The sequence below is a fragment of the Sus scrofa genome, chromosome 7 (assembly GCF_000003025.6).
Source record: "Sus scrofa isolate TJ Tabasco breed Duroc chromosome 7, Sscrofa11.1, whole genome shotgun sequence".
In the NCBI taxonomy this organism is placed as follows: domain Eukaryota; kingdom Metazoa; phylum Chordata; class Mammalia; order Artiodactyla; family Suidae; genus Sus; species Sus scrofa.
Window position 1 is genome coordinate 97,381,997 of NC_010449.5, and position 21,522 is coordinate 97,403,518.

General features: G+C 38.8%; 1 protein-coding gene across 3 annotated transcripts in view; it reads left to right on the top strand.

Moving 5' to 3' along the window:
* LIN52 (lin-52 DREAM MuvB core complex component) overlaps positions 24–21,522 on the top strand; it is a 109,653-nt gene continuing 88,154 nt past the window's right edge. The window contains exons 1-6 of one of the 3 annotated variants that reach the window (XM_005656377.3): positions 24–391; positions 6,456–6,530; positions 9,170–9,207; positions 10,815–10,881; positions 13,132–13,215; positions 17,368–18,227. In XM_005656377.3, coding sequence (XP_005656434.1) covers positions 361–391; positions 6,456–6,530; positions 9,170–9,207; positions 10,815–10,881; positions 13,132–13,215; positions 17,368–17,411 — 339 coding nt within the window. In that variant the 5' untranslated portion in view covers positions 24–360 and the 3' untranslated portion in view covers positions 17,412–18,227. 3 annotated transcript variants of the gene reach the window in all.

The following is a 21,522-nucleotide window of genomic DNA, read 5'->3' on the forward strand; positions in this document are numbered from 1 at the left end:
CTCCTCCCGCCTCAACAAATTCTGCTGGCGGAGGTGGGGAAGACGCCCCTGACTTGGATACTCTATATTGAGAGCACGAGGAAGACGCCCCCGAATTCGGAACTCCGATTGGCCACAGGCATGGCCGCAGCCCCACCCACTCACTGAGGAAAGTAAATAGGACTCTGCAAGAATTTTCAGCAGCGCCAGCACATCCACAGCGCGAGGGGGTGTGGCTAGCCCTGGGGGCGGGGCTACGGAAGATTACCCTATGGGGCGGGGAAACGAGACAGGACAGAGGGTTGGGGAATAGGGTTTCTCTCTGGGGGCGTGGCTTATGGACCCTAGCTTTCCCGCCGACGGTTGGCAACGTCACGTGACATGGGTTGGAAGATGGCGTCTCCCACAGACGGTAAGAGCCGGCTTATAGACCCTTCGCTTGCGACCTCCTTCTCTGTTCTCCTGGGAACTTACAGATGCTCAGAGAGAATCTCTCCGTCTGCCCCTCTAACTTACACCTTTTTCGTGGCCTTCTCGCCTTTCCCTTTTACTTTCCCACGGTATGTGGGTGCGTCTTCAGCTCGCTGGTTCTTCACAGAGGCTCCGGAGGTGCCCAGTTTCTTTGCAGTGTGCCAGGCGGATGGAGTAGGGCACCCGATTGGGACCCATTCCGGGCAAAACAAGGAGGGCCTCTCTGGTCCTCCTTTAGCCGCATTTGAGTGAGGCTGAGGGCCAAGGAGGAGATACTGCTGGGGTAAAGGAGGTGTCTCAGTGTAGCTTTCTCTTTCTCAGGGCGCCCCTTTGAAGGTTCGATTCTCTTTGAGCATCTGGAACGATTCTCTCACGCTAGCTAGGGTTGGTGGCAGACCTAATCTCGGGATTGAACCGCAAGGAAAATGTGATTCTCTCCTCCCTCCTCGGATTGGGACCGTTGTTCTGGCAGCAAGGGAAGCAGGAGACCCCTCTTGGTCCCTCTCAGTGAGAGTCCCTAGGAAAATGACAATTGAGCTTTTTAGTGTAGTCATGCACATTCATTCACTCAGCGTCTTTCTTCTATGTTATGTGTTGTTTCCTAAGGCTGAGTGAATGAATGATTTCTGCTTATATGTTGTATAAGAAGCAAGTCATCTGAGGTAGCAATTAAGTGGTTTTGGTATATCCACAGGGTTTTGCGCTCCGTTCTGCTTTAGGGTTAGGGTCTTGCAGTCATTTCTAAGCTCAGTTTTTGCCTCGACAAAATGCTTGCAGTCGTTTCTAAACTCAGTTTTGCATCTCCACGTCCATTTCACTTATACTTAGTTTTCTCTCAAACAAAGGAATTTTGTGTATGGAAGGAATCTTGGAAGTTCATTTCAAGAATGAGGAAGTTGAGGCCTGGAAAGCTATGCTGAGATCCACTATTCGAAAGGCATTATTATTCTAATTGCTTTGGGAGAGGAAAAGATTAATCAAACATGTAATATTTTTTCAGTTTCATTTAAATGTCACCTCCCAAAAAGGCTTTCCCAGAACACTGTATCTGTTTCTGGAGTTGCCTCACTTCACCATTATTCTATCTCAGTACCCTCATCCACAGCATAGTTATTCTGTTAACTTTGCCCCTTTCACACTAGCTTGTAAATTCCAAGACTGTCATGTTCATAGTTGGATCCCAGGGCTTAGCACAGTACCTGGCAGGAAGTAGGTCTTCAATTCACATTTATTGAATGAATGATTAGATATATACATAAATAATGTATTACTTAGTCTTAAGTTTTAACTGAGTGTTAAGTTTTTTGAGCATGGGTACGTACTGCAGAGGAAATTATGGGTGTAAAGAGTCAAAAGAGGAGTTACCATTGTGGCTCAGTGGTTAACGAATCCGACTAGGAACCATGAGGTTGCAGGTCCTATCCCTGGCCTTGCTCAGTGGATTAAGGATCCGGCGTTGCCGTGAGCTGTGGTGTGGGTCGCAGACACGGCTGGGATCCTGAGTTGTTGAGGCTCTGGCGTAGGCTGGCAGCTACAGCTCTGATTAGACCCCTAGCCTGGAAACCTCCATATGCCGCGGGAGCGGCCCAAGAAATGGCAAAAATATAGGAGAAAAAAAAAAAGAGTCAAAAGAGATTCTTCTGCCTGGGTGCTCTCTTGTTAAAATGTGCTTTTTTTTTTTTTGCCTGGAAAAAAAGGACATTTAAAAAGTTAACCAAGGGTATGAGGAGCTACTGTTTAATGGGTATAGACTTTTAGTTTGGGAAAGTGAAAAGGTTCTGGTAATGGATAGTGATGATGGTTACCCAACAGTGTGAATGTACTTAATGCCTCTGAACTGTACACTTAAAACTGGTTAAAATGGTAAATTTTATGTTGTGTATATCTTATCACAATTTTAAAAAACCAGCCAAGGGAGAGAAGTAGAAGTAATTGCTATTTAAAAATTTTAGTTTATTACTAAGTTGTGTATACATATATATTTTTTTGTTTCTTTTTAGAGCTACACCTGCGGCATATGGAGTTTCCCAGGCTAGGGGTCTCCCAGTCTAGGGACTGAATCAGAGCTGTAGCTGCTTAACCCACTGAGTGAGGCCAGGGGTGGAACCTGTGTCCTCATGGATACTAGTCGGATTCATTAATCGCTGAGCCACGACAGGAACACCAAAGTTGTTTTTATATTTTTAAGTTTTGTTCCTCATGTTTGATTTTACCCCATCTTCTCTCAATTTCTTTTCCTTTCTTTGGCCAGGGAGAATATTGGAAGTGTATTTTTCCCCTTTGGTGTTCTAGCCATCTCCACTGACACTCTATTTGCACATTTAATTTTTAAAAGTTTCATGCTCATCTTTTACAGAGCTTCACCCTTCTCTTAATCTTTTTAACATGGCAAAATCAAGTTGAACACTTTGAACTTAAATAAGTATCTCATCCTAAGATATTCCACTGCCTAGCTCTCTCACTTCTATTTTTAGCATTCCACCTGTTTCTGTCTTTAAGATTTAATTCAAATTATCTTGATGTGAAAAAAGTTTAGGTCACTTATTGTTTCTCTTTTTAATGCTGAATTTGCTGGGACATCTTTTAAAAGGATAAAATTGAAATCTAAGTAAAGCCATTAATTACTTAATGTATGAAAATAATACTCACAGTAGACTCTTGAGTTATGCCCCAGATTGTGGTATCACGTGGGCACACTTGTAGGTTATTGGATCCTACCTTCAATAAGTTTATTTTTGTTATGGTTGAACTATCCATAGTAACGTTCCTTAGTATTTTGAAAATTGGCTTTTTTTTTGGTTTCACACAGCTTTTCTTTCTTTCTTTTTCTTGTTACCATTTTTGAATCCTTTTTTGAAGGCAGTTTGTTAGAGTTGAGTTCTCTACCAATTAGAATACCATTGGAAATTCGCTTAGATTAAGTATTTAGGTTCAGCTAACATCCATCTTATGCAGATACAGTAGAAAGAAAAGGAAGACGAAAAGGAAAAATTTTTTTTCTCTTTTTGATGAGAACTCTCAGCATTTACTCTCTTAACTTTCCTGTGTATCATACAGCAGTGTTAGCTATAGTCATGTTGTGCATTATATCCCTAGTACTTAATTTACCTTGTAACTGGAAGTTTATACCTTTTGACCACTTTCCTCCAATTCTCCCTCTCCCCGCCCCCGCCACTTCTGATAACCACAAGTGTGATCTCTTTGTCTATTCGTTTGTTTGCTTGTTTTAGATTGCACGTGTAAGTGAGAGTGTACAGTGTTTGTCTTTCTCTGACTTATTTCATTCAACATAAAGCCTTGAAGGTCTGTCCAGTTTGTTGCAAATGACAGGATTTCCTCATTTATTTACGGCTAAATAATAATTCCACTGTGTATGATCTATTTTCTTGGATACTTTAAAAAATTTTTTTATTTTTATTTTTAAGGGTGCACTCGTGGCATATGGAAGTTCCCAGGTTAGGGGTCAAATTGGAACTGCAGCTGCCAGCCTACACCACAGCCATAGCAACACAGGATCCGAGCCATGTCTGTGACCTACACCATAGCTCATGGCAGCGCTGGATCCTTACCCTGCTGTTTGAGGCCTGGGATCAAACCTACTCCTCATGGATACTAGTTGGATTCGTTACCTCTGAGCCACAATGAGAACTCCCTGTGTCTATTTTCAGTCTCTTCATTTATCAGTGGACACTAAGGTTGTTCCCATGTCTTGGCTATTATAAATAATCTTGTTATGAACATGGGGGTCCCTTAGAATATTTCCAAAAAAAAAAATTCAGTTTAGAGAGAAGCACATGTTGAAAATTTTATAAATATGTACGTTTTCTAGAGAGTGAGTCTGTAGCCTTTTTTTTTTTTTTTGCAGATTTCAAAAATGTGGCTTACTCAGAAAATGTTAAGAACCACTTTATATCATTAAATCAACGAATTTGTATAGCTAATTAGTATACTGAGCACACAAAATGTACTCAGCAAATGTTAACTGTTGTTAACATTGAGCACTTCCTGTGTGCCAGGGCAAGAGTAGAGAAGAAATGGTGTCAAAGAATTAGGCAGGGTCTGGATTATGTAGGATTTTATAGGTCATAATAGACATGCATTCATGAATTCAGCTGGGAAGAAGTCCTTTAAGCTGGAGAGTGATATGAACTGATTGACATTAAAAAAAAACAACAACTTCCTGGCTACTTTGTGGACAGTAGATTTAGGGGGAAGAGTACGAGTGGGAGCAGGGAGACCTTTTAAGAGGCTCCAGGAGAGAAGCAATGGTTCCTTGGTTAATGAATGTGATTTCAGCATATGTTTTAGAAATAGAAACTACAGAAACTACTGGATTTACTAATGGGTTGGTCATGGAAGGGTGAAGAAAAGGGAGGCTTGAAGGATGACACCTGTATTTTTGGTTTGAGAACTGGGGTTGATGGTGGTGCTGTTTTTTGAGACAGAGGGAATATGGTTTTTCACACATGTATATAAAGAGTGATGTTGGAGTTCCCGTCGTGGCTCAGTGGTTAACGAACCCCACTAGGAACCGTGAGGTTGTGGGTTCGATCCCTGGTCTTGCTCAGTGGGTTAAGGATCCGGCGTTGCCGTGAACTGTGGTGTAGGTCACAGACGCGGCTCGGATCTGGTGTTGCTGTGGCTGTGGTGTAGGCCAGTGGCTACAGCTCCGATTTGACCCCTAGCCTGGGAACCTACATATGCTGCAGGAGCGGCCCTGGAAAAGGCAAAAAGACAAAAAAAAAAAAAAAAAAAAAAAAAAAAAAAAAAAAAGAGTGCTGTCAAGTAGCCACTTATATCTAACTTCAAGTCAGGGAAAGATTGGGGCTGGAAATAGAAATTTGGTCATTGGCATGTAAATGTTGGTAAAGGCTATGGGACTAAGTCAGATTCCCTTAGGAGACTTTTCTTCAGTAGAGAGTGAAGCCAGCATAGGGTGGGCCCTCAGTAGAAGAAGAGACTGAAGGTGTTAGTGAGGAAGGAAAAATCAGCATAGTGGTTTTATAGAAGCTGAAAGTGGAGTGTTTGAAGGAGAGTAGTCAGTGAGTGGATGCTGCAAAGAGATCACATAAGAGAGAACAGAGAAGTGACCACTGGATTTAGCAACATAGGTCTTACATCGATGATCTTGGCAACAGTCATTTGCATGCATGTAGGGGCAGAAGCTTGTTTATCGTAGCTTGAGGAGGGAACATGAGGTAAGGAAGTGGAGACAGCAGGATAGACAACTCAAGAACTTTTGCAGTGAAGGAGTCAGGAGGTCGTGGGGTCAAGGAGGATTTTCTTTAAAGAAGGGAAATTCTAAAGCAGGCTTACTTGCTGTTGAGTGTGAGCCAGGTAGAAACTGGTTGCGCAAGAGATTATTCAAGAGGTTGTCGTGACAAAGCACAAGAAGATGGAATCCAAAGCCCTAGCAGAAGAGTTGACCTTTCTTGGGAGCAGTGACACTTCTTTGATTGTAACTGGAGGAAAGTCTAAGTGTATGAGTAAAGAGCCAGGTGGGTTTGTTGACATTCATTTTTTCCAACACACCACTAAAATAGTGTTCCCATTTTAGACATGGGAAAAGTGAGGTTTGATGAGGGAAATGATTTATTTGTATAAAATCATGGCCTAGTAGCATCAGTAGTTATGGAAATCAAATCTCTAGACTTCTGGGTGAGTATTCCAGTTTGTTATGTTCTTTGAGATTGATATGATACACACACACACACACACACACACACACACACACACACACACACACACTTTTCTTTCCTGGCCACCCTGCAGCATATGGATTTCCCAGGCCAGGGATCAGGTCTGAGCCCCAGTAAAGTCCCAAGCTGCAGCTGCAGCAACGCCAGATCCTTAACCCACTGTGCCAGGCTGAGGTTGGAGCCTGTGTCCCAGCGCTCCCAAGATGCTGCCAATTCCATTGCACCACAGTGGGAACTCCTATATGTCATAAAATATAAATTAATGTGTTTTGTGTCTTCTTGGCTCATCTGTGTGTTTTGTTCTAGGGGCAGATCTAGAAGCATCTTTGCTAAGTTTTGAAAAACTTGACCGTGCTTCACCAGACCTTTGGCCAGAACAACGTAAGTTTATTGTTTCTTTATATCAAAATCGATGCAGGAAAACCAGTCCTACTTTGAGGGAGTTTTTTGAAGATTTAACTGTAGCGATTAAAATTTTAATTTTACTTCAAAGGAAAGAGACTGAATTCTGTGGTCTGGCATTAAGAATATCTGTTTGGGGAGTTCCGTTGTGGTTCAGTGATTAATGAATCCGACTAGGAACCATGAGGTTGCAGGTTCGATCCCTGGCTTTGCTCATTGGGTTAAGGATCCGGTGTTGCTGTGGCTGTGGCTATAGCTCCAATTAGACCCCTAGCCTGGGAAGCTACATATGCCATGGGTGCAGCCCTAAAAAGACAAAAAAAAAAAAGAAAAGACAAGAATGTCTGTTTGGTAGTTTTAATTTTTTTGAAACATTGAGACTCAAGAAATGATAAGGAACCTTTAAAAGAAATAATTATTTTTAAAAACTATATCTAGGGAGTTTCCATAGTGGCACACTAATGTTGGGAGTTCCTGTTGTAGCTCTCAGTGGTAATGAACCCAACTCGTATCCATGAGGATCTGGGTTCAATCCCTGGCCCTGCTCAGTGGGTTAAGGATCAGGTGTTGACGTGAGCTGCAGTTTAGGTCAAAGATGTGGCTCAGATCTGGCGTTGTTATGGCTGTGGGTAGGCCGGCAGCTGCAGCTCTGACTTGACCCCTGGCCTGGGAACTTCGCTATGCCATGGATGCGTCCCTAAAAAGAATCAATCAATCAATCAAATACAGCAACTCATTTAATTAAAAAAAAAAAAAAAAGGACCCAACGTTGTTTTTGTGAGGCTGCAGGTTTGATCCCTGGTCTGGCTCAATGGGCTGTGTTGCTGTAAGCTGTGGCATAGGCTGCAACTGCAGCTCCAATTTGACCCCTAGCCTGGGAACTTTCATATGCCGCAGGTGTGGCTGTGAAAAGAGAAATAAATAAATAAATAAAATAAAAATTAAAAACTCTATCTGTAATAAGTCAGACAGTGTGAGATGTATAAAGTAATTCTTTATCTCCTTTAAGTACTCTGTTTTTGGACCTTTTTTTTTTTTAATGCTTATCCAGATAGGCAAATAAATAAATATTTTCAAGTATATAGAGAGTTATTTATTTATTTATTTATTTGCCTCTGCATGCCGAAGTTACCAGGCCAGGGATCAAACCCTTGCCACAGCAGCAACCCAAGCTGCTGCAGTGACAACACCAGGTCCTTAACCTGGTGCACCATGGAAGAACTCTGAGAGTTTTTTGTTTTGTTTTGTTGCGATGGGGTCATATGTACAATGATCTATAGCTTAATTTATTCTGCCTGGTAACTTTCCATGTTGGTAGGTTAGGTCTACTTCATTCTTTTATTTTTGGTCATCCTTTTGGTTTTTCTAGGGCTGCTCCCATGGCATGTGGAGGTTCCCAGGCTAGGGGTTTAATCGGGGCTGTAGCCGCTGGCCTACACCAGAGCCACAGCAACTTGGGATCTGAGCCATGTCTTCGACCTACACCACAGCTCACAGCAACACCGGATCCTTAACCCACTGAGCAAAAGCAGGGATTGAACCCGTAAGCTCATGGTTCTTAGTCGGATTTGTTAACCACTGCCCCACGACGGGAACTCCAGGTCTACTTCATTCTTTTAAAGTATCTCATTGTGTAGATATACTACAGGTTATGTATTCATATCCTATTTGGAAACCTAAGTTATATACAGGTTTTGATATTACAAACGATGTAACAATGTATACCCTCGTATATATTTTCTTTGTTCACTGGAAGGCAATGACTGTGTGACAGTACCCATTTCCTTACATAGTAGCCATATTGGATGTTACTGATCTTTATTATTTTTAGTTTGTACTTTTTAGTGAGGATGAACCTTATTTTTAAGGTTTTTATTTTTAAAGGTTTTTTTTTTTTTAATATGACTCTTTCCATGAGGTACTTAAATAAGCAACTGGATTGACAGAATAGCATAACTAAAAAGGAAATTTAAACTTTTTGATAAGAGAGGTTATATTTCACCACCTTCTCATTCAGCTAACTCCTGAACCTTCAAAGTTCACTTGAAAGGGGTTATTTTCTCTGAGAAGCTTTTCTTGCTCCCTCAGTCTGATTTAGATTTTCTTTCTCTCTCTCTCTCTCTTTTTTTTTTTTTTTTTTTTTTTCCTTTTTAGGGCTGCACCTGTGGTATATGCAAGTTCCCAGTTTAGGGGTCAAATCAGAGCTGTAGCTCTCAGCCTACACCATAGCAACACCAGATCTGAGCCGCATCTGAGACCTACACCATAGCTCACGGCAGTGCTGGATCCCCAACCCACTGAACGAGGCCAGGGATCAAACCCACGTCCTTGTGGATACTAGTCTGATCCGTTACCACTGAGCCACAACAGGAACTCCTAGATTTTCATTTCTTGTTTCTCATATACCAAATTTTTGTCCTCCCACATACCAAATACCATTTTTTGTCCTGTTATTTTTCATAAAACCCTTAAAAAATGTTATAGTTATTGATATCCTCTCTCTTTTCTTCCAGATTATAAACTCCTTGAAGACAAAGCTGTTTTGTCATTTGAATCCTCTGTGTTAGGGACACTAAAATGTTTATCGAGTGACTAATGTTGTGTTTTTTTCTTTTTAGTACCAGGTGTTGCTGAATTTGCAGCTTCTTTCAAAAGTGTAAGTAGTATCTTACTTACCTAATGAAGTTTTACCAACATTTTGCTCCTGGGTAAAATATCAAATAGCTCTTATTTTTTTATATTCAAGAATAATGTCTTAGCCTTCAAAATTATTTTGTAACTACAGCCCCTGAAATCTGTTTATATTATCATCATGCTAATGATGTTCTATTTTGGTATTTTGACCTTTGACTATTAGCCTCTTCTCTCAGCTTATGAGATTTTAAGGTAAAGCTATTGAAATTTTTAATGTAATGCCAGTATTCTTGTTGCCCAAACTGTGATTTTTGAAGCCTTTCTCTTTTGCTTATGTGATGCATTATGACCTTAACTTATACCTCCCTAGAGGATTTTGAAATTTCTCAGTGGCTTGTCAGAGACCAAAGGAAGGCATTTTTAAAGCCATAGCTTTTCCACTTCCCGGGCAGCAGGCATTATGCTAGATGTATATTCCTAGAATACCTCCTGTATATTCTTGGAAAATATGGAAAGCAGGAAAATATGATGATTATAATATTAGTCAGCATATACATAATGTGTACTATAAGCTATATACTTTACATACATTATTTAATCTTCACAAAACCGTATGAGCTATAGGTACTATTATTATCCCTATTTTACAGAGAAGGAAATAGACATAAAGAGGTTAAGTAGGTTACTCAAGATTATAGGCTACAAATGGCAAAACCAGGCTTTGAACCTCTTAGTCTACTTACTAGCGTCTATGCTCATTATACCATATTTAGAGGCATTTGTACCTAAAGTTAAAAGCACTGACTGGCAGAGAAACTTTTTTTTGTTGTTGTCTTTTTGCCATTTCTTGGGCCGCTCCCATGGCATATAGGGGTTCCCAGGCTAGGGGTCCAATCAGAGCTGTAGCCGCCGGCCTCCGCCAGAGCCACGGCAACGAGGGATCCGAGCTGCGTCTGTGACCTATAGCACAGCTCAGGGCAACGCTGGATCCTTAACCCACTGAGCAAGGCCAGGGATGGAACCTGCAACCTCATGGTTCCTAGTCGGATTTGTTAACCACTGAGCCACGACGGGAACTCCTCAAATAATTTCTTTCATGGCTCTACTTACCTATTTTTCGTACACTAGTAACAGTATTCAGACCTAAATCTTTCAAGATCATTACTTTAAAACCAGCTTTTAAAGATCAGTAGTATTATTTTGTAAGGGTTCTATTTGTAGGTCAGAGCTGAATCTGGAGAAATCTGGTTCTTTGAAATTATAACTTGCTGGTATTTTCAAACAACCTGAGGACTGTGTGACAACCTCCTTTTCTTACAAGAAAGAAGAGTAGAGAGTTTCCGTCGTGGTGCAGTGGAAATGAATCCGACTATTATCCGTGAAAATGCAGGTTCAATCCCTGGCCTTGCTCATTGGATTAAGGATCCGGTGTTGCCACGAGCTGTGATGTAGGTTGGATCCTGTGTTGCTCTGGTGTAGGCTGGCAGCTGTAGCTCTGATCTGACCCCTAGCCTGGGACTTCCACATACCAGGGTACGGCCCTAAAAAGCAAAAAAAAAAAAAAGAAGGAAAAGTAGGATCTCTATACATTGCACATGTCTGAATAGATGTATTCTTATTTTCTGACAGCCCATTACTAGCTCCCCACCCAAATGGATGGCTGAAATAGAACGCGATGACATTGACATGTTGAAAGGTAAGCAAAGCTGGTGACCTCTAACCTTCAACCTGACTTTTATGCTCCTGTGCAAACCACCTTTCCAGTTTTTCTTTCACGATTCCCTTACAAGTATTTTTGGCTTCAAATTGCCTATTTAACCATCCTTATTCATGGTTCTTCATATCTAAATGCCTTTCTCTACTTTTCCATGTGTAGAAATAATTCAAGACCCAACCATACTGATTTTTTCTGCTGCTAAATTCCTTTAATGTTAATTTTATTTTGTATAATACTTAGCGTTGGAGTTCCCATCTTGGCTCAGTGGAAACAAATCCAACTAGGAACCATGAAGTTGTGGGTTCGATCCCCAGCCTCGCTCAGTGTGTTAAGGATCTGGCATTGCTGTGAGCTGTGGTGTAGATCACAGATTCATATCGGATCCTGCGTTGCTGTGGCAGAGGCCTGCAGCTGCAGCTCCGATTCAACCCTAGCCTGGGAACCTCCATATGCCTCGAGTGTGGCCCTAAAAAGAAAAAAAAAAAGAAAAAATTAACGTTAACTATAAGCTCTCACATAAAATTTCTTATTTAATTCTCATAAAGACCCTGTGAGTTAGATATGATGTCTAAGGTTCAGAAGTTAACCAAGCTTTATTATAGAAAGAGTTAAAATTTAAACTCTGAACTTTTTTTTTTTTTGGTCTCTTTGTGTTTTCCAGGGCCGCACCAGCAGCATATGGAAGTTCCCAGGCTAGGGGTCTAATCAGAGCTGTAGCCGCCGGCCTCCGCCAGAGCCACAGCAGTGCCAGATCTGAGCCGCGTCTGCAGCCTATACCACAGCTTACGGCAACGCCGGATCCTTAACGCTCTGAGTGAGGCCAGGGTAGAACCTGCAACCTCATGGTTCCTAGTCGGATTCGTTAACCACTGAACCACGATGGGAACTCCTAAACTCGGATCTTTTAAAGCTAGTCTCTTACTGTTATAATGCAAGTGCCTTATTTAGGATTTGCTGTCATATATTGTTATGAGTACTATTAATTGACAACCCCTTAGTGGGTTAAGACCTGTCTTTTAGTTCTTTCTATCTCATCAATTTCTCCCATAGAGAATACTGTAAGTAGTGAATATCATTGTTTGATAAATGGCTTGGGACTAAATCACAAAGTAGAAATTTAAATTAAAAAACATTAATTTTCCTTGATTTTGCTCTACTTTACTTAATTTTTTTTATCATCCTCGTAGTGATAAGATTCATGATGGTTGTGAAGTAATAGAATGAAATTGAGGTAAAAAATCTGGGGTTCTTAAGCTATTTAAGCAGCTGAACAGATTCACAAAGTCTACTTATGCCAGATATAGATAATAAGTATGGCATGATGAGTGAGAGAAAATAACACCTTTATTTGACTTCAGAAATAATTCATTGTTCTGCATGAAATGCTTAAAAGCAGAGCCCTTCCTCCATCTGGAAAAATTAAGTCTCAAGGGCATCTTGGGTTCATTGTTCTAATGTTCCAAACAGACATTTATATAATATTCCATCAACATGTATTTTCTAAGGAAGCTTTAAAGTTTGATAAGGGATCAGAGCATTCTGTTTCATGCAAGTTCATGTATGTCCTAAACTTAAAAGGAATTAAGTTCTGTTTAAATGAAAATCTGGGAAGATAAAATTTTAAGTTTACTGTCTTTTTATCTGGTAAAATTAAAAATTTTTTTATGGGAATTTGATTTGAAGGTAAAATTTGGATTAATATTTAGCCTGTTTTCTAAACCTGGAGAAATAGGAAAGAATAAGTGTTTTATTGTCACTTGGAGTAATGTGGACTTATAAATGACAGCTGAGATAGTGTCCTTTTTGTGAGACAGAGATCTGTCTGTTTGCTGTCTCAATGCTATGTCAGATCACAAGTTTTCAAATTTTAACCATATATTCATTTTGTATGATACGCAAAATGAATGTTACAAAAAGATCCTCAGGATAAAACATGTAATTTGTTGTTGTGTTTACGTTAATTCTCTTCTCATTAAGTGGGTAAGCTTATCTGAGGCATTTTGCAGTGGTGGAAAAATTCACTGATTTGATTTGTGCGTTTTTGTGTGTGTGCACGTCTGTGCTGGGGGTAGTGGTGATGTGATTTGTTGAGAAGAGATATGGATCCATTTTCTACTTATTTCATAGGAATTAAGCTTGAAATTTTTATAACAAGGATTTGCAACCCGCATGCGTTGTTACTAGAAGCAGTGGAAAGAAATGGTATTGAAATAAATGATTCTGTTTCAGAACTGGGGAGCCTCACCACAGCTAATTTGATGGAGAAGGTACGAGGCCTTCAGAACCTAGCCTATCAGTTGGGGCTGGATGAGTGTGAGTACCCAGATCCATTTATTCAGGGTTGCATGTTGTATATTTAATGATGAGCTCTGGTGTAATTCAGAAAGTAACTTTAGTATCTTTATTAGATGTTCTCAAGGTAAGAAGCCACTATAATCTAAAGTGTGCCTTTTATAGTAGAGTGTCAAAGTAATTACAGAGTTTACTAGATTACAAGTTATTGTTCTTTGTATAGTGAAAGCATATTGGTAACTCTTAGTTTTAAGCGATAGAATGTCAAATCAAACAATCTTAAGCAAAAGAAGGATTTTATTCACATAAATCAAAATTCTAGGGGTAGAAATAGCTTTGAGTATATCTAGATTCATGACTCTTAGTGAAGTCTTTGGAATATGCCCTCATTCTTAGTTTTAGTTTGCTATCTTAAAGCTCTGCTTCACTCATGCATTAATATTATTCTTTGATCTAGCACCAGGGAAGGTAACCAGCAGGAACACCAGCTCTTATGTCTTTAAATCTCATAATCCTAAAAGAAAGAACATCTTTTCTGCACATGGCAAAGAAAGGTCTTGGGGAGGACCCTGACTGTTCCATCTTGACTCACATACCTATCTTGGAACCAGTCCTTTAGCCAAGCAGCATGGAGCACTGGGATGGGCCAGGCCTGGGGCCTGGGTGTGGATGCAGATTGGAATGGTTATTCAGACTCAAATCACATGGAGTGTGATTGTGGAGGATTGGTTCCTCAAAGGAAGGTTCATGTAGTAGACCAGGAACGTAATCTGCTAGTATGAGTGATGCTTTTAAAGTTCTCATCTATTCCTAACTGTTCTCCATTCTTTTAGTTTAAAATTATTTCTTGGGAGTTCCCACTGTGGCTCAGCAAGTTAAAAACCCAACTAGCATCCATGAGGATGTGAATTTCCCTGGCCTCGCTCAGTGGGTTAAGGATCTGGCATTGGTGTGAGCTGTGATACAGGCCAGCAGCTGCAGCTCTGATTCAAACCCTAGCCTGGGAACTTCCATATGCCCCAGGTGCAGCCCTAAAAAGCAAAAATAAAATAAAATAATTTCTTTATAAACTATATATCTTTCCATACTATATTCATTATAAAATTGGAAGAGGAATTGTACCAAATTTTCACTTTGTAATTGAAAGAAATACTTAGCATAAATACAGTGCTTAGAACTTTGTTCTCAAGGGGTAGGTACCTCCTGAGACCTTCATAAAGCCACAATTTTTTTTTAAGTACTTAATGAATTTTATTACATTTATAGTTGTACAACAATCATCACAGCCAAATTTTACAGCATTTCCATCCCAAACCCTCAGTGCATTCCCCCACCCCCCAACCTGTCTCATTTGGAAACCATAAGTTTTTCAAAGTCTGTGAGTCAGTGTCTGTTCTGCAAAGAAGTTCATTATGTCCTCATAAAGCCAAAATTTTGAGGGATTACTGTAGCTTATGATTTTTTTTTTCAGAAATGCAAGTTTTGCCCTGATTAGTGGTCTCAACAAAAGTTTCATAAATTGTCTTTATTTATAGAGTATATAGTGAATTTGTTCACATCATTGATTTTACTGCCAAATTCAATATTTTACTTTAAAATTTAGTTTAAAATTTCTGATTTTTGACTCATAATCAACACTTCCTTAGTCCTCTTTATGTTTTCTTTATTTCCATTTCTGTCATTAGCAGTCAATGTTCTCGTACCAAAAATTTTTGTTCATTCATCACTTCATGAATCAAGGAGCAGAGAACCACAGACTGCTTTGAGATATGTTTGCTGAGTAGTCTGCTAGGTTTACTCATTGTTTCCTAACTCCCCTGTGTATTAGTTATTTATTTCTCATGATTGAAGTTTATGTCCTAGCAAAAGTACTAATTACTATGTATGTCATGGACCTTAAGGGTCTATATTGAAAGCCCTGTGATTATTAAATTTGTGAATGTGAGGCTTGTACAGTATAGAACTTGATTGTGTTTCTAGCTCTGGACAATACATGCTGTAATGATCATAATACTCAGTCTTTTATCTCTCTGCCAATTTTTCTTATGAAATTAAGTTTCATGCTTGTAGTATCAAGGAGATGCTGTATGACACATATATTTATCAACAGTATTGTCTCTAATTGTAGATGAAATCACTATATTCCCTTTTATTAATTTTCCTTTTTCTGCTTTCTGCTGAGAAAGATAATGTATTTTTTCCCACACTTTTTATTATGGAAAGTTTTAAACATGTATCAAAGGAGTGCGAGTAGAATATTGACCTCATATACTCATTACTTGGCTTCAATAGTCAGCATATGGCTGATTCGTTTCACTCATACCAAACTACATAATTATTTTAAAGCAAATCTCTGGCATCATATTATCTCATGACTAAATAACCTTGTATATGATTCCAAGACATGGACTCTCTGTCTCTTTTTTAAAAGATGTAACTATAATTCCATTATTATGCCTAAAAGTTTAACAGACTTGCTTAATATCATCAGATAGCCAATAAGGATTCAGATTTCTCTGGTTGACTTGTAGTTGGTTGTCTTTATACAACTGGTTGGTTTGCATCAAAATGTGTTTATTTTTTTTTCTTTTTGCCTTTTCTAGGGCCGCTCCTGCGGCATATGGAGGTTCCCAGGCTAGGGGTCTAATCAGAGCTGTAGCCGCTGGCCTACACCACAGCCATGGCAACGCCAGATCTGAGCCTCCTCTGCGACCTACACCATAGCTCACGGCAATGCTGGATCCTTAACCCACTGAGCCGAGGCCAGGGATCGAACCCGCAACCTCACGGTTCCTAGTTGGATTCGTTAACCACTGAGCCACGACGGGAACTCCCTGCATCAAAATTTAAATAAGATACTGTATTTGATTGATATGTCCCTTAAGTCTCTTTTAATCTATAATAATTCCACATCCCTTTTATTTTCCTTTGCCATTTATTAGACCTTGTTATTTGTTCTGTAGAATTTTTCACATCCTGGATTTTATTGCTTACATCCTTGTGGTAGTGTTTAATATGTCCATCTATCCCTTTTAATTTCCTAGTTGTTAGATCTAGAAGCTTGCATAGACACAGGATTGATTTTTATTTTTATTTTGGCAAGAATATTTCATAAATTGTGTTGTATATAGCCTTCAGAAGGGTACATAAGTCTCCTAGGCTCTCTTTGTGATGCTAAGATTAATTCATTGATAAAGGTATTATTATCCTGGCTATGATTCATTATTAAATTTTGTCTTGGAGTTCCCATCATGGCACAGCGGAAATGAATCCGACTAGTATCCATGAGGACTTGAGTTTGATCCCTGGCCTCGCTCAGTGGGTTGGGGATCCCGAGTTGCTGTGGCTGTGGCATAGGTGGCACCTGCAGCTCCCATTTGACCCCTAGCCTGGGAACCTCCATATCCCATGGGTGCAGCCCTAAAAAGCAAAACAAAAAAAAAAAAAAGAAAGAAAGAAAGAAAATTCTCCATCAGCCTTATACCCAGAGTTTTAGCAGCCTTTGAAAAGTACATAGATTAACTATTTTATTGTAGGTTGCAAAATGGTGATGTACTAATTCTGTCATTCCTTCTTTTTAGCTAGAGTTTTCCCGTAAAGAATTTTATCTTATCAACTGTTTATTATTACCTTGAAAATTGTTCTTGTTGGATAAATGATTCTTTCTCTTTATCAGTTTTTAGAATAATGAATCCTCTCAGCATCAATCTATTTTAATGGCTTTCCACAAATCAGAAACTTGGTGTGGTTTGTTTTAGTTTTTAATCCACATAATTAAAAACATTATTATTGTTAAGAATTTGTATTTCTAAAACCAAAGACTTTGGTGGTCGAGGTTTGAAGTCACCTAACTCAGTCACCTTAAGCATGTAACCAAAATTCTGCAACAAAAATGCTCGTTTCTGCCAGATAAGCCTCATGAGCACAGCTGAGGTTTTTTCGAACTAATTTTCTAGTTTAAAATTCAGCCTATTTCAACTTCTATAGTAGTGCTTTACTACTGATTGTCATTTTCCCTGATTATAATGATAAGCTGACATGTAGAAAATACTTTTTAAATTTAGAATTAGAGGAATCACATTGATATGTATTGGACTTCTTGGACACATTCTCTCTTTGTTTTTTATTGTAGTATATTTGCATAAAAACAAGATCTTTTTTTTGTCCTTACAGATTATTCATCTACTCTAGGGGTTGACATTTACTTGACACCCTAATCTGGTGTTTCGATGTCTCAATCCTCTTTCCTGCATTAATTGAGAGGATGACATGGATGAAAAATAAGCAATAGGAGCTGATGAATCCCCAAGGACCAATGATCCTGTTTTCATGCAAATATCTGCACTGATAAAGATGATGGAAAGAAAAAAAATGCAAAAAAATTTGCCCTCAAAACATGATTGTTTGTCACTTCCCTAGAGCATTTTAAAATGTTAGTATAGAAATAATGTGAACCTTCCTTGGCTGATAGTAACTAGGTTGTGTCTTTTGGGAGATGAACCTTGCTCCTTGATTTGGTCCATGGTTATGTCTCAAATCACCTTTTTGGTGTGCAGATTTTGGAATGCAGTAATTTTTTATACAGGTATTTATAGTTTTACATGATTGGGGCCCCTCTTGATTTGGGTTTTTAGGAAATTCCCATGAAATACATAGAAATATAAAAAACTGCCTTACCATATAGAGAATTCCACTTCTGTTACTTCCATCTGAGTTCAGTGCCCTTCCTGTCTTACTGAAACTTGTATTGCACTCACTTTGTAACTGGCTTCCCTGCCTCTTGACTCCCTCATATCAGTTTATCATGTGGACACTACCAGTTTAATTTTACTAAATTGTTTGCTTCTGTTTGTCCTTTGCTCATAAGTCGTTAGTAATACTTCATTATGCATACAATAAAATTCAGATTCCTTAGCATGGCATTCAGAATCCTCTTCACTTTGGTTTTTTGTTTGTTTGGTTGGTTGGTTTTTTAGGGCTGCACCCACAGCGTATGGAGGTTCTCAGGTTAGCAGTCGAATCAGAGCTGTAGCCGCTGGCCACAGCCACAGCCACAGCCACAGGGATCTGAGCTGCACTGCAACCTACACTACAGCTCATGGCAACACTTTATCCTTAACCCACTGAGTGAGGCCAAGGATCAAACCTGCAACTTCATGGTTCCTAGTCAGATTTGTTAACCACTGAGCCACAATGGGAACTCTGGGAATCCTCTTCACTTTGGATCTAGCCTAATGTCTAGCCTTCTTCTCTCCTACCAAACACCATGCATAGTCCCCATTAGAAATACTCTTCCAGGAGTTCCTCTTGTGGCTCAGCGGTAACGAACCCAACTGGTATCCATGGGGACGTGGGTTCGATCCCTGGCCTCGCTCAGTGGGTTAAGGATCCAGCATTGCAGTGAGCTGTGGTGTAGGTGGCAGACGTGGCTTGGGTCCTGAGTTGCTACAGCTCCAATTCGACCCGTAGCCTCAGAATTTCCACATGCTGTGAATGTGACCCTAATAACACATTTAAAAAAATAAATAAATAAATAAACTGAAATGGTGGAAGTTTCTGGAAATTATTATTATTATTATTTTTAAATAGTGTTTTAATGTTTTAAATAGTGTTTTAATGAAGTAATATTTGAAGGTCTCATAATGTCTGGAATTTTTCTCTATGACAGTGAATGATCAACCCCGTAGAGATAGTGTGAAGCATGGTGATAATGGTTTGGTATTATCTTATAACTGACCCCTGCTCCATCACTATTATGACCTGGGCATGATCCTGATTTAGTCTTTTAAATTGCAAAGGCAATACCTAGGCATAGCTTGCTTTATTCCCAAGACCCATTGAACTCTTGTAAGTCCTAATGAATACTGATTCTCAACAGTTTTTGTCCTTTTTAAAAATTTTTTCACCCTGTCTCTGAAGGCTGCAGACCTTTTAATAGTCATGCAGAAGACCTACTTACTGGCTGTATTCAAGATATTTTTAAATAGGATGTGAAGATGGGGAAAGCAGCCGCTCATGCCATTTGAAACTAGGGCTAAAGCTTGGGGTTCTGATATGTTTCTTCTTTTTCCTTTTTTAATAATAGCTTTACTGAGATGTAATTCATGTACCCTACAATTCACTTATTTATAGTATATAAATTCAGTGATTTTTAGTATATTCAGAATTATGCAGCCATCATCTCAGTTTTAGAACATTTTTGTTATTCCTCAAAGAAATTCTATCCATTACCAGTCACTCCCCATTTCCCCCCAAACTCCGTAGGCCTAGGCCACCACTAATACACTTTCTGTCTCTGTGAATTTCTAGTTTGGACATTTCGGATAAATGGAATCATATAATATGTGGTCTTTTGTGACTGGTTTCTTTCACTTAATATAGTATTTTTAATGTTCATGTATATTGTAACATGTATCAGTGCTTCATTTCTTTTTATGATTGAATTATATTCTACTGTATAGATATATTTATCTACCAGTTATTCACATTATATTTATCCACTAGTTGATGGACATTTGGGTTATTTCCTTTATTTGGCTAGTATGAATAATGCTGCTGTTGACATTCATGTACAAGATTTTGTGTGGACCTCTGTTTTTAGTCTCTTGAGTTTATAACTAGGAGTGAAATTTCTGGATCATGTGGTAACTCTGCATCTGGTCTTTTGAGAAACTCTCAGACTATTTCACATACTAGCTATATCATTTTACATTCCTACCAAGAGTATATGACAGTTCTCTACGTTCTTGCCAATATTTATTATTTGTTTTAAAAAAATTATTACATAATCCATCCTAGTGAGTGTGAAGTAGTATCTCATTGTGTTTGGATTTGCCTAATAACTAGCGATATTTAGCAAGTTTTCATGTGCTTATTGGCTAATTGTATATCCTCTCTAGAGAACTGTATTCAGATCCTTGGCTCATTTAAAAATTGGATTATTTTTATTTTTATTATTGAGTTGTAGGGGTTTTTAGATATTCTAGGAACAGATTGCTTATTAGATATATCATTTGCAAAAAGTTTTACATCTGTGGGTTGATTTTCTTACTTTCTTGATGGTATTCTTTGAGGCAAGAAAGTTTTTGTTTTTGTTGAAGTCCAGATTATCAGTTATTTGTAATTTCTTTTTGTCTTTTTTTAGGGCCACACCCACAGCATATGGGGGTTCCTAGGTTAGGGGTCGAATTGGAGCTGTAGCCACCAGCCTACACCACAGTCACAGAAACGAGGGATCCAAGCTGCCCCTGGGACCTACACCACAGCTCAAGGCAATTCGGGATCCTTAACCACTGAGCAAGGCCAGGAATCAAACCTGTGTCCTGGTGGATACTAGTTAGATTCCGTTTCTGCTGAGTCATGATGGGAACTCCAGTTTATCAAGTATTTCTTTTGTTGCTTGTATTTTGATGTCATACCTAAGAAACTAGTGCCTAATTCAGGGTCCTAAACATTTATGCGTATGTTTTCTTCTAAGAGTTAGATACTTTAGCTCTTAAAGTTAGGTATTTGATCCATTTTAAGTTTATTTTTTGGTATATGGCGTGAGGTAGAGATCCAAATTCATTCTTTTACATTTGGATATCCACTTGTTTTAGCACCATTTGTTGAAAAGGCTGTCCTTTTCTAATTAATTCTCTTAGCATTTTTCTCAAAAATCAGTTGACCATGAACATGAGGTTTTATTTGTGGATTCTCAGTTCTGTAGTCCATTGACATATATATCTATCCTAATGCCATTACCTCACTGTCTTGATTACTGTAGCTTTGTAGTAAGTTTTGAAATTGGGCTGTTTGAGTTTTCCAACTTTGTTCTTGTTTTTCAAGAATTTTTATGCTATTCTGGGTCCCCTGAATTTCCATTGGGATTTTAACTTCTCAGTTGTGCTAAAGAGGTCAGCTGAGATTTTCGCTGGGATTGCATTATATCTGTAGATCAGTTTGGGGGATATTGTTGTCTTAATAAAATTAAGATGATTCATGAATGTGGTATGTATTTCTGTTTATTCAGGTCTTCTTTAATTTCTTTGGACAATGTTTTGTAGTTTTCAAAGCATAAGTTTTATACCTCATTTGTTAAAATTTATTCCTAAGGGTTTTTTTTGAGCTAATGTAAACGTTTTCTTAATTTGTTTTCTTAATGTAAATTATAAATTGTTTTCTTAATTTCATTTTCAATTTGCTTATTGCTACTGTAGAGAAATAGAATTAATTTTTGTATTTTGATCTTATGTCTTGCCACTTTACTGAACTCATTTATTAGTTCTAATTGTGTTTTAGTAGATTACTTAAGATTTTCTGTAATCAGTCTGGATATATATTCCCTCC